This window comes from Hemitrygon akajei, chromosome 24 (assembly GCF_048418815.1).
Source record: "Hemitrygon akajei chromosome 24, sHemAka1.3, whole genome shotgun sequence".
Lineage (NCBI taxonomy): Eukaryota > Metazoa > Chordata > Chondrichthyes > Myliobatiformes > Dasyatidae > Hemitrygon > Hemitrygon akajei.
The window spans coordinates 43,596,056-43,608,762 of record NC_133147.1 but is presented as its reverse complement, the minus strand read 5'-3'; the positions used below and the strand labels follow the sequence as shown (position 1 = coordinate 43,608,762).

Here is a 12,707-nt window from a genome sequence, read left to right as displayed (position 1 = left end):
TTCTTGGTGTTCACCTGACGGAGAATCTCACCTGGTCCCTCAACACCAGCTCCATAGCAAAGAAAGCCCAGCAGCGTCACTACTTTCTGCGAAGGCTGAGGAAAGTCCATCTCCCACCCCCCCCCCCCCCCCCCCATCCTCATCACATTCTACAGGGTTGTATTGAGAGCATCCTGAGCAGCTGCATCACTGGCTGGTTCAGAAATTGCACCATCTCAGATTGCAAGACCCTGCAGCGGATAGTGAGGCCAGCTGAGAAGATCATCGGGGTCTCTCTTCCCGCCATCACGGACATTTACACACTACACGCAAAGCAAACAGCATTATGAAGGACCCCATGCACCCCTCATACAAACTCTTCTCCCTCCTGCCATCTGGGAAAAGGCACCGAAGCATTCGGGCTCTCACAACCAGACTATGTAACAGTTTCTTCCCCCAAGCTATCAGACTCCTCAATACCCGAAGCCTGGACTGACAACTTGCCCTACTGTCCTGTTTATTATTTATTGTAATGCCTGCACTGTTTTTGTGCACTTTATGCAGTCCTGTGTAGGTCTGTAGTCTAGTGTAGTTTTTGTACTGTGTCATGTAACACCATGGTCCTGAAAAACGTTGTCTCATTTTTACTCTGTATTGTACCGGCAGTTATGGTCGAAATGACAATAAAAGTGACTTGACTTGAATGATTTGCAGCACAAGTGGTGCATGTGAGCTCAACCTCAACGTTTAAGAAAAGTTTGGATAGGCATGTGGATGGTAGGGGTATGGAGGGCGATGGGCCTGGTGCAGGCGATGGGGGATGCAGTTTGAATGGTTTGGCACAGACTAGATGGGCGGAAGGGCCTGTTCTGTGCTGTACTTTTATGTGACTCTATCAATCTATAGCAAAGCAGGGAGGAGAGTTGTTTATTGAATATTTCAGTAACATTGTAAATTTGATTAAGCATTATTTGTTTAAATCATTCATTTGGGGCGTGATGCAAAAGTACATGAATGGCTTAGGTCATCACATAATCATGTCATATGAGCACACGAGTAACCGAGCTCAGGGTTCTTCTTTCAAATAGGCTTTTGTTTGGATTTACACAACATAAGAGAACTGAATAAACTTTTCTCAGGCTTCCAGGTGGGTACAGGTATCGATTTTAACCCTTGAGGGATGACGATGTTCTAAAAGGTTTTGTTCAAATTTGGAGCAGTTTGACGAGAGAAGCTGGGCTGTTCTCCTTCCCAACTAAAAAAACGTTGCATTGAGCAACAGCAGCCAGTTGTCAAAAGCCAGTCAAACGGCAACAACATCAATTTCACATTCTCCCCTCTCTAGAACACAGAACAGTACAGCAAAGGAACAGGCACTTCGGCCCATCTCCCTCCATTCCCCGTACAATGTCCATCTCCCTCCATTCCCCGTACAAAATGTCCATCTCCCTCCTTTCCTCATACACAATGAGGACATGCTACAGGGCCAAGAGGTAATGCTACAGCTGTATAGGACCCTGGTCAGACCCCACTTGGAGTACTGTGCTCAGTTCTGGTCGCCTCACTACAGGAAGGATGTGGAAACTGTAGATAGGGTGCAGAGGAGATTTACAAGGATGTTGCCTGGATTGGGCAGCATGCTTATGAGAATAGGTTGAGTGAACTTGGTCTTTTCTCCTTTGAACAAGAGTATCAGAGTTGACCTGATAGGTGTATAAGATGATGATATTGATTGAGGCATTGATTGTGTGGATAGTCAGAGGCTTTTTCCCAGGGCTGAAATGGCTAACACGAGAGGGCACAGTTTTAAGGTGCTTGGAAGTACTACAGAGAGGATGTCAGGGGTAAGTTTTTTTTTAAACACAGAGAGTGGTGAGTGCATGGAATGGGCTGCCGGCGACGGTGGTGGAGACGGATACAAAAGGGTCTTTTAAGAGACTCCTGGATAGGTACATGGAGCTCAGAAAAGTAGAGGGCTATGGGTAACCCTAGGTAATTTTAAAAGTAAGTATATGTTTGCACAGCATTGTGAGCCGAAAGGCCTGTATTGTGTTGTAGGTTTTTCTTTGTTTCTATCTCCCTCTGTTCCCCGTACACAATATCCAGCTCTCTCCTTCCCTATATGTACTCAGTGCTCTGACTGATGAAGGCCAGCATGCCAAATGCTTTCTTCACCACCCTGTTAACCAGTTTTAGACAACCATGCCCGTTTCCCTGGGTCCTACAGCTCTCGCTGGGGCCCCTGCCGGTTACTGTACACAATACTCCAGCATGTCCTGTAGAGTGACATCACTGTGTCGATCGAGGAGATGGATGGGAGGGAGGTGAGGTGAGGGAGCCAAAGTGGCTGTACCTGGTACTGTTGGTAGTTGTACCCACAGTGCTTGCATCGCGGGTCAGTCTCAGGGTATCCTTGACAGGTGATCTGGTTCCACAGGGAGTACAGGAGGACACCGAGGCTAGCCAGCTTCAGAAACACACACCTGGGGAGGAGAGGGGTCAGGGTCAGGAGTCTGGTGCAAGAATTAGGCAGACAGGCTCAGTTTCAGGCAAGTTCTAAGCAGGCAGGTGTTCAGGCTTTACTTTGGATGGATGGGTTATGCTACTGGCGAACGAGGCCTGGCACGGCTGGACAGGGGATGGGCTCAGAGAGGAACAGGCGGGGCAGTGGGCTGATTCCCCCTTACCTGAGAAGGGTGAGCTTGATTTCAGTGGCGGTGCTGTACCTTTCCCAGGTGACAAGCAGCTGGAACAGGGGAGGGGTGAACAGGTTGACAGCTGTGATGACGATGGATGGCAGATATTCGATCAGTAGACCCCGGAACCCGTCCCGCTGTAGAGAGAGGCAGAGAGACTGGCTGTGTTAGATACACCTCCAACCCCATACCTCCTTTTTACCTACCTGGCAACCCCCCATGCCCGTTCCCCCCCCAAGTGACCACACCAAAGGACCTACACCTTCCTGTTCCTCCCTGAGGGTCCCTCTCCCTCCTGTCCCTCACTGAGGGTCCACTCCCCCTGCCCCTCTCACTACTGACCCCTCACGGAGTGTCCCTCCCTCCTGTCCCCTCACTGAGGGTCCCTCTCCCTCCTGTCCCTCACTGAGGTCCCACTCCCCCTGCCCCTCTCACTACTGACCCCTCACGTGTCCCTCCCTCCTGTCCCCTCACTGAGGGTCCCTCTCCCTCCTGTCCCGTCCCTCCCTCCTGTCCCCTCACTGAATGTCCATCTCCCTCCTTGTCCCTCACTGAGAGTCCCTTCTCCAAGATCACCCTACCTCCATTCCCTGTAGAAGGTTCTCCTCACTCTATATCCTGAGGAGAGTCTCATTCCCTCTGTTCTACCTCCAATGGCCTTACTCTCCCTGAGGGACCCTCCGTACTCTCCCTCCATTCTCCTTCCGAGGGCCCTTTCCCTCTGTTCCCTCTCTCCAAGGGCACCTCTCCCGCAGTTGTGCAAGGGCCACTGTCCCTACCGATTGTGTCTGGAGAACTCAGTGGCCAGGAATATGGCGTAGAACGCTCCGCCGATGATCAGCAGGGTGAGGGTGGTCAGTAGGATGCGGCAGAGTACCAGCTGACAGAGCTGCAGCCCCGATCGCTCCGCCTGAACTTTCCGCATTTGTTCCTCTTCCAACGACATCTACCAGCGAGAGAGGAGAGTGGGGAAAGGTAGGAGAGGGTGAGGGAGAAGGGGAGAGGGGAGGAGTGAAAGAAAGGGAAGTGAGGGGGCAAGAGAGGGTGGGGAGAGTGGGGGAGGAGGGGGGGAGAGAGAGGGAAGTGTTGGAGAGAAAGAGGAGAGAAATGGTGAGGTGGAGAGTGAGTGGGCAAGGGAGAGATACAGGGCAAGAGACGGAGGGCAAGGGAGACAGATAGAGAGTGAAAGTGAAGGAGAGTGAGGGAGAGAAAGGGGATGACAGAGTGATGAGGAGGGAGGGAAAGCAGATGAGAGGGAGAGAGAAGAGTGAGTGTTGGATTGGGAGAAAGGGTGAAGGAAGAGAGAAATAAATGTTTGAACTGTTGTCCCAGAACTTGAGTTGATCACACTTTCCCTCCTTCGCACTCCTCACACTCCAACACTGCATTCCTTTCCATTCCCAACTCACTTTCTCCCAGCCGTCTCTCCCATCACTCTACTCCCCCCAGCAGTCCCCACCCCCCCCCATTCCACTCTCACCCGGCCAACCCTCCCCACATCACTTCACCATGACTGACCCTCCTGCCACTCTACTCACCACCCCAGCCATCCTGCGTCCCCTCACTCTCCCCGGCCGTCCCTCACCCCCCCCAACTCTCCCCGGCCGTCCCTCACCCCCGCCCCATTCTCTCCCCTGGCCGTCCTCACCTCCCCCCCCATTCTCTCCCCGGCCGTCCCTCACCTCCGCCCCATTCTCTCCCGGCCGTCCCTCACCCCCCCCCCCATTCTCTCCCCCGGCCGTCCCTCACCCCCGCCCCATTCTCTCCCCCGGCCGTCCCTCACCTCCCCCCCAACTCTCCCCGGCCGTCCCTCACCCCCCCCCCATTCTCTCCCCCGGCCGTCCCTCACCCCCGCCCCATTCTCTCCCCCGGCCGTCCCTCACCTCCCCCCCAACTCTCCCCGGCCGTCCCTCACCCCCGCCCCATTCTCTCTCCCGGCCGTCCCTCACCCCCCCCCCCATTCTCTCCCCCGGCCGTCCCTCACCCCCGCCCCATTCTCTCCCGGCCGTCCCTCACCCCCGCCCCATTCTCTCCCCTGGCCGTCCCCTCACCTCCCCCCCCCATTCTCTCCCGGCCGTCCTCACCCCCCCCCATTCTCTCCCCCGGCCGTCCCTCACCCCCCCCCCCATTCTCTCCCCGGCCGTCCCTCACCCCCGCCCCATTCTCTCCCGGCCGTCCCTCACCTCCCCCCCAACTCTCCCCGGCCGTCCCTCACCCCCCCAATCTCTCCCCCGGCCGTCCCTCACCACCCCCCCCATTCTCTCCCCCGGCCGTCCCTCACCCCCCCCATTCTCTCCCCCGGCCGTCCCTCACCCCCCCCCCCCATTCTCTCCCCCGGCCGTCCCTCACCCCCCCAATCTCTCCCCCGGCCGTCCCTCACCCCCCCCCCCATTCTCTCCCCCGGCCGTCCCTCACCCCCCCCCCCCCATTCTCTCCCCCGGCCGTCCCTCACCCCCCCATTCTCTCCCCCGGCCGTCCCTCACCTCCCCCCCATTCTCTCCCCCGGCCGTCCCTCACCTCCCCCCCATTCTCTCCCCCGGCCTTCCCTCACCCCCCCCCATTCTCTCCCGGCTGTCCCTCACCCCCCGCCCCATTCTCTCCCGGCCATCCCTCACCTCCCCCCCATTCTCTCCCGGCCGTCCCTCACCCCCCCCAACTCTCCCCGGCCATCCCTCACCCCCGCCCCATTCTCTCCCGGCCGTCCCTCACCCCCCCATTCTCTCCCCCGGCCGTCGCTCACCTCCCCCCCATTCTCTCCCCCGGCCGTCCCTCACCTCCCCCCCATTCTCTCCCCCGGCCTTCCTCACCCCCCCCCCATTCTCTCCCGGCTGTCCCTCACCCCCGCCCCATTCTCCCCCCGGCCGTCCCTCACCCCCCCATTCTCTCCCCTGGCCGTCCCTCACCTCCCCCCCATTCTCTCCCCCGGCCGTCGCTCACCTCCCCCCCATTCTCTCCCCCGGCCGTCCCTCACCTCCCCCCATTCTCTCCCCCGGCCTTCCCTCACCCCCCCCCCCATTCTCTCCCGGCTGTCCCTCACCCCCGCCCCATTCTCTCCCGGCCGTCCCTCACCCCCCATTCTCTCCCCTGGCCGTCCCTCACCTCCCCCCCATTCTCTCCCCTGGCCGTCCCTCACCTCCCCCCAACTCTCCCCGGCCGTCCCTCACCCCCCCCCCCCATTCTCTCCCGGCCGTCCCTCACCCCCCCCCCCCATTCTCTCCCGGCCGTCCCTCACCCCCCCCATTCTCTCCCCTGGCCGTCCCTCACCCCCCCCATTCTCTCCCGGCCGTCCCTCACCCCCGCCCCATTCTCTCCCGGCCGTCCCTCACCCCCCCATTCTCTCCCGGCCGTCCCTCACCCCCCCATTCTCTCCCCTGGCCGTCCCTCACCTCCCCCCCATTCTCTCCCCTGGCCGTCCCTCACCCCCCCCCCCATTCTCTCCCGGCAGTCCCTCACCCCCCACTCTCACCCGGCCAACCCTCCCCACCTCACTTCACCCTGACTGACCCTCCTGCCACTCTACTCACCACCCCAGCCATCCTGCGTCCCCTCACTCTCCCCGGCCGTCCCTCACCCCCCCCCAACTCTCCCCGGGCCGTCCCTCACCCCCCCCAACTCTCCCCGGCCGTCCCTCACCCCCGTCCCATTCTCTCCCGGCCGTCCCTCACCCCCGCCCCATTCTCTCCCCTGGCCGTCCCTCACCCCCCCCAAACTCTCCCCTGGCCGTCCCTCACCCCCCCCCCCCATTCTCTCCCGGCCGTCCCTCACCCCCCCCCCCCATTCTCTCCCGGCCGTCCCTCACCCCCGCCCCATTCTCTCCCCTGGCGTCCCTCACCCCCCCAACTCTCCCTGGCCGTCCCTCACCCCCCCCCCAACTCTCCCTGGCCGTCCCTCACCCCCCCCCCCCATTCTCTCCCGGCCGTCCCTCACCCCCGCCCCATTCTCTCCCCTGGCCGTCCCTCACCCCCCCCAACTCTCCCCTGGCCGTCCCTCACCACCCCCCCCATTCTCTCCCCTGGCCGTCCCCTCACCTCCCCCCCATTCTCTCCCCTGGCCGTCCCTCACCTCCCCCCCATTCTCTCCCCTGGCCGTCCCTCACCCCCCCCCCCCATTCTCTCCCGGCAGTCCCTCACCCCCCACTCTCACCCGGCCAACCCTCCCCACCTCACTTCACCCTGACTGACCCTCCTGCCACTCTACTCACCACCCCAGCCATCCTGCGTCCCCTCACTCTCCCCGGCCGTCCCTCACCCCCCCCCAACTCTCCCCGGCCGTCCCTCACCCCCGCCCCATTCTCTCCCGGCCGTCCCTCACCCCCGCCCCATTCTCTCCCCTGGCCGTCCCTCACCCCCCCAACTCTCCCTGGCCGTCCCTCACCCCCCCGCCCCATTCTCTCCCCTGGCCGTCCCTCACCCCCCCCCAACTCTCCCCTGGCCGTCCCTCACCCCCCCCAACTCTCCCCCTGCAGTCCATCCCACCAGTCCACTGCCCTGCAGCCATCCCTCGCCCTCACTCTCTCCTGCCACTCCACTCCTTCCCGGCTGCCTTTCCAGCCCTCACACTCCCCCCAACTGTCCCTTGTGCCACTCCACTGTCCCTCCCCTACCTCACTCTCCCCCACCACCCCACTCTCCCTGCCGTCACTCCCGCGACTTCACTCCCCCCGGCCATCCCTCCCCTTCCCAGCTGTCCCATTTACCACTCCATTGCCCCACTGCCGTCTCTCCCTCCCTCACAGTCCCCCAGACCGTCCCTCTCCCCCTCACCAGCTATCCTCCTGCTACTCCACCCTGTCCTCTCTCCCTCCGTAAGACCATAAGATGAAAGGGCAGAATGAGACCATTCAGCCCATCGAGTCTGCTCCACCATTCCATCATGGCTGATTTATTATCCCTCTCATCCCCATTCTCCTGCCTTCTCCCAGTATTCTTTGGTGCCCTGACTAATCTTGAGTAGAGTACCAGAGTCTAGTCGAAACATTGCCAAGGAATCTCTAACCTTCCTCCACTGGTTTCCCACTCCCTGGCTCACCCTCAGCTCTGCGCGAGGCTGCGGTGACGGAGGAACACCGCTCCCGGCTGTGAGATGCAGAAATCCCAACCACAAAACACCACCCGGCTGTAGTCAGTCAGCGAATCGCCAGATAACAGGTAGCTCTGCTTGTAACCCAGCGACGCCCTAGGAGGGCAGAGACAGAACACACTTTAAACTGGAGCAAGGGGCTGGCAGGGCCAAAGTGACAGAGAGAGGACAGGGGAGAGGAGCGAATGGCAGGGAGTGTGAGGGAAGAGGAGGGTAAGGTAGGGGTTTGGGAGAGGAGGTGGAAGGTGAAGTCACATGGAGAGGTGGTGGGGCTGAGCTGATAGAGGGGAGGGTTGAGGGAAGGAGGGCTTGAGTGTTGTGGACGGGATGGAGGGATTGAGGAAAGGTGAAGGGACTGAGGGTGGAAGGAGGGTTGAGGGAGGAACTGAAGGTGGAGGGAGAGTTGGGGGAGGGACAGGGTGGAGAGAGAGTCGTGGGAGGGACTGAGGGTGGGGAGAGAGGGGGAGGGACTGAGGATGGAGGAAGAGTTGAGGGAGGGACTGGAGGGAGAGATGGGGAGGGATTAAGGGTGGAGGGAAAGATGAGGTACACACCACTGGGTTGAGGTAAGGACATACCTGTGCACGATGCAGGTGAACATGAGGAGGAAAGAGGCAGCAACAGTGAGGATGTAGGCGAGGGGCATCTGGTACCAAACACCCCCCTCGTCCTGCCCCTCTGCAGGGTAAAACCCATAAAACAACAGTGAGAATTCCAGGAACCCCTGTCCGGGAGGAAGAGAGATCTGGTTCAGAACCAACCTGTCCTTCACCCCCTCCCAATCTCTGTAACCCTACACTCCCCGTCCTCCTGTTCAAAACCCCCTCCATCACCCCCTCCCTATCTCTGTAACCCCTACACTCCCCGTCCTCCTGTTCAAACCCCTCCCTCACCCCCTTCACTATCTCTGTAACCCCTACACTCCCCGTCCTCCTGTTCAAACCCCTCCAATCTCTGTAACCCTACACTCCCCGTCCTCCTGTTCAAACCCCTCCATCACCCCCTCCCTATCTCTGTAACCCCTATACCCCCATCCTCCTGTTCAACCCCTCCCTATCTCTGTAACCCCTATAATCCCCGTCCTCCTGTTCAAACCCCTCCCTCACCCCCTCCCTATCTCTGTAACCTTACACTCCCCATCCTCCTGTTCAAACCCCTCCCTCACTCCCTCCCTATCTCTGTAACCCCTACACTCCCCGTCCTCCTGTCCAAACCCCTCTGTCACCCCCCTCCCTATCTCTGTAACCCCTACACTCCCCGTCCTCCTGTTCAAACCCCTCTGTCACCCCCTCCATCTCTGTAACCCCTACACTCCCCGTCCTCCTGTACAAACCCCTCCTTCACCCCCTCCCTATCTCCGTAACCCTACACTCCCCATCCTCCTGTTCAAACCCCTCCGTCACCCCCTCCCTATCTCTGTAACCCCTACACGCCCCGTCCTCCTGTCCAAACCCCTCCGTCATCCCCTTCTATCTCCGTAACCCTACACCCCCGTCCTCCTGTTCAAACCCCTCCCTCACCCCTATCTCTGTAACCCCTACACACCCCATCCTCAAAACCCATCCCCCAATCGTTGTAACCCCTACATTCCCCGTTGTCCTTTCAAACCCCTCCCTCACCCCCATCTCCTCTATCTGTGCTTCTCTTAATCTTATAAACCTCTATCAGATCTCCCCTCATCCTCTGCCGCTCCAGAGAAAACAACCCAAGTTTGTCCAACCTCTCCTTGTAGCTCATACCCTCTAATCCAGGCAGCATCCTGGTGAACCTCCTCTGCACCCTCTCCAAAGTCCCCCCACCTTTCCTGTAATGGGGTGACCCGAGACTTTTACACAGCTTCCCAACTCTTGGGCTCCATGTCCCGACCGTACACCTCATTTCCGCCCAGTATCTGTCTGGGACACTCTGTGACAATCTCCTGCAGGCCGTTTTCCCAGAGGTCGTAAGGAATCAGTGTGAGTACGTCCAGGAAACCGGAGTCTTCGCAGTGACATACCGTCCCAGAAAGGAGGTGCAAGATCATCTCGTAGAAGCTGACAAGCCCAGGGTCTGTGTAATCATATCGGCTGCAGTTTCCCGGAGGGAATGGAGTGTCTGAAACGGGAGCAGACGGACTGACCAGTTGCAGAGAGGGAGAGTCCCACCCCTCCAAAACTCAGCACTCCTTCCTTCCCTCCCACCCCAACAAACCCCTCTGAAACTCAAGACACTGCTTGGAGAGAGGTGAGAGCGTAACACAAAGGGTTGTGGAGTAGTTGATTGTGTACAAGGTTGTCGTGAGTTACAATGGGACATTGACAGGATGCAGGGCAGTGTATCCCATTATTCTACTCTCTATACCCATGACTGTGTGGCTAGGCACAGTTCAAATGGCATCTATAAATTTGCTGCTGAATTTGCTGTTAACTGATTTTCAGATGAGAAGGCTTACAGGAACAAGATAATCAGCTGGTTGAGGGGTGACATAACAAACCTCACACTTAACGCCAGTAAGAGCAAAGGAATCGATTGTGGACTGCAGGCAGGGAACTTGAGGGAACACACACCAGTCCTCATCTAGGGATCAGAAGTGGAAAGGGTAAGCAGTTTCTAGTTCCTGGTGTCAACATCCCAACATATTCATGCAGCTACAAGGGCGGCAAGCCAACGGCTATATCTCATTTGGAGTTTGGGAAGTGTTTAAGGATACTTGGTGTGTCACCAAAGACCCTCACAAATTTCTACAGATGTACGGTGGAGAGCATTCTGACTGGCTGCTTCACCGTCCGGTATGGAGGGGCCGCTGCACAGGATCGGAAAGTTGTAAACTCAGCCAGCTCCATCATGGACACTCGCCTCCTCAGCATCGACTTTGAGGACATCTTCAGAAGGCACTATCCTTCATTAAGGACCCCCAGCCCTCAGGACGTGCCCTCTTCTCATTGTTACCATCATGGAGGAAGTACAGGAGCCTGAAAACTCAACGATTCAGGAACAGTTTCTTCCCCTCTGCCATCTTATTTCTAAATGGATATTGAACCATGAACAATACCTCACTATTTATTTCTTTTTTTCAGTCTCTTTCTGCACTACTTATTTAATTAATTTATCTACATAACTACAAATATTTCTTATTGTAATTATAGTGTTTTATGTATGGTAATGTATGTACATCAATTTATATATGGTAATATGTGGTGATGTAAATATGATAATATGTGTGCGGTAATATGTATACAGTAATTTACATATGATGTGCATGCAGTAATTTACGTATGCTAATATACTGCTGCCAAAACTCATTAAATGTCATGATATGTCAGTGATATTAAACCTGATTCTGAATCCTTCATGATTAACATAACGCTTTACAGAGCCTGTGATGCAGGTTCAATTCCCGTCGCTGTATATAAGGAGATTGAGAGTGTGTGGGTTTCCTCTCACTGTCATGTCAGTACATTAATTGGTCACATGGGAGTAATTGTGGGATCATTGGGTCGGAAGGGCTGGTAACCCTGCCATATCTCTAAATAAGGAGGGGCTGGTTACGCTACCATATCTCTAATAATTAAAAAGTAGAGTGGGCTGAGAAGTGACAGTTGGAAAAGTGGGAAGTGATTCACCTTGGAAGGTGGAATCTGAAGACTGAATACAAGGTTAATGGCGGAGTTCTCAGCAGTCTGGAGGAACAGAGAGATCTTGGGGTCCACATCCCCACAGCTACCAGGCAAGTTGATGGGGCTGTTAAGGAGTATGACGAGTTGTCCTTCATTCGTTGGGGATTGAGTTCAAGAGCCATGAGGTAAAACCCTGGTTAGATCACACTTGGAATATTGTGTTCAGTTCTAGTTGCCTCGTTATCGGAAGGATGTGGAAGCTTTAGAGAGGGTACAAAGGAGATTCAGCAACATTTGCCTGGATTAGAGAGCGTGTCTCATGCGGAAAGGATGAAGGAGCTGGGCTTCTCTTTGGAGCGAAGGAGGATGAGAAATGACTTGATAGAGGTGTACAGGATGATAAGAGGCCTCATATGGAGCCAGTGATCATTAATGGAGAATGTGTGGAGCAGGTTAAGACCTACAAGTATCTGGGAGTACAGTTAGACGAGAAGCTAGGCTGGACTGCCAACACAGATGCCTTGTGCAGAAGGCACAGAGTCGACTGTACTTCCTAAGAAGGTTGGCGTCATTCAATGTCTGTAGTGAGATGCTGAAGATGTTCTATAGGTCAGTTGTGGAGAGTGCCCTCTTCTTTGTGGTGGCGTATTGGGGAGGAAGCATTAAGAAGAGGGTCACCTCACATCTTAATAAGCTGGTAAGGAAGGCGGGCTCTGTCGTGGGCAAAGTACTGGAGAGTTTAACATCGGTAGCTGAGCGAAGGGCGCTGAGTAGGCTACGGTCAATTATGGATAACTCTGAACATCCTCTACATAGCACCATCCAGAGACAGAGAAGCAGTTTCAGCGACAGGTTACTATCGATGCAATGCTCCTCAGACAGGATGAAGAGGTCAATACTCCCCAATGCCATTAAGCTTTACAATTCTACCGCCAGGACTTAAGAACTTTTTAAAAGCTATTATTAATGCTTTTTGAGTTGGTGATTTAGATGCATATCATATTTTTTTTTTTACTGAGTTAAGTATTGTATGTAATTAGTTCTGCTACAACAAGTGTATGGGACATTGGAAAAAAAAGTTGAATTTCCCCATGGGGATGAATAAAGTATCTATCTATCTATCTATCTATCTAGATCAAATGGACAGGCAGAGACATTTTCCCAGGGTGGAAAAGGCTAATACGAGGGGGTTTAACTTTAAGGTGATTGGAGGAAAATATAGGGGGGTGGGTGATGTCAGAGGATGCTGGGTGTGTGAAAGGCTCTGCCAGGGTGGTGGTAGAGGTACATTAAGGACATCTAAGAAGGATGATAGAACATGGGAGTCAGACAGAAAGGTTAGATTAATCATGGACTA

At 56.0% G+C, this 12,707-nt stretch overlaps 1 protein-coding gene across 1 annotated transcript in view; it reads right to left on the bottom strand.

Moving 5' to 3' along the window:
• The window catches only part of LOC140715703 (transmembrane channel-like protein 7), a 63,085-nt gene that overhangs the window by 49,424 nt on the left and 954 nt on the right, over positions 1-12,707 (bottom strand). Inside the window, exons 2-7 of the mRNA XM_073028073.1 lie at positions 9,751-9,848; positions 8,333-8,478; positions 7,718-7,850; positions 3,455-3,621; positions 2,667-2,837; positions 2,333-2,462 (exon numbers count right to left, since the gene is read on the bottom strand). Of these exons, the coding sequence (XP_072884174.1) occupies positions 2,333-2,462; positions 2,667-2,837; positions 3,455-3,621; positions 7,718-7,850; positions 8,333-8,478; positions 9,751-9,848 (845 nt within the window). The remainder of the gene's footprint in view (positions 1-2,332; positions 2,463-2,666; positions 2,838-3,454; positions 3,622-7,717; positions 7,851-8,332; positions 8,479-9,750; positions 9,849-12,707) is intronic.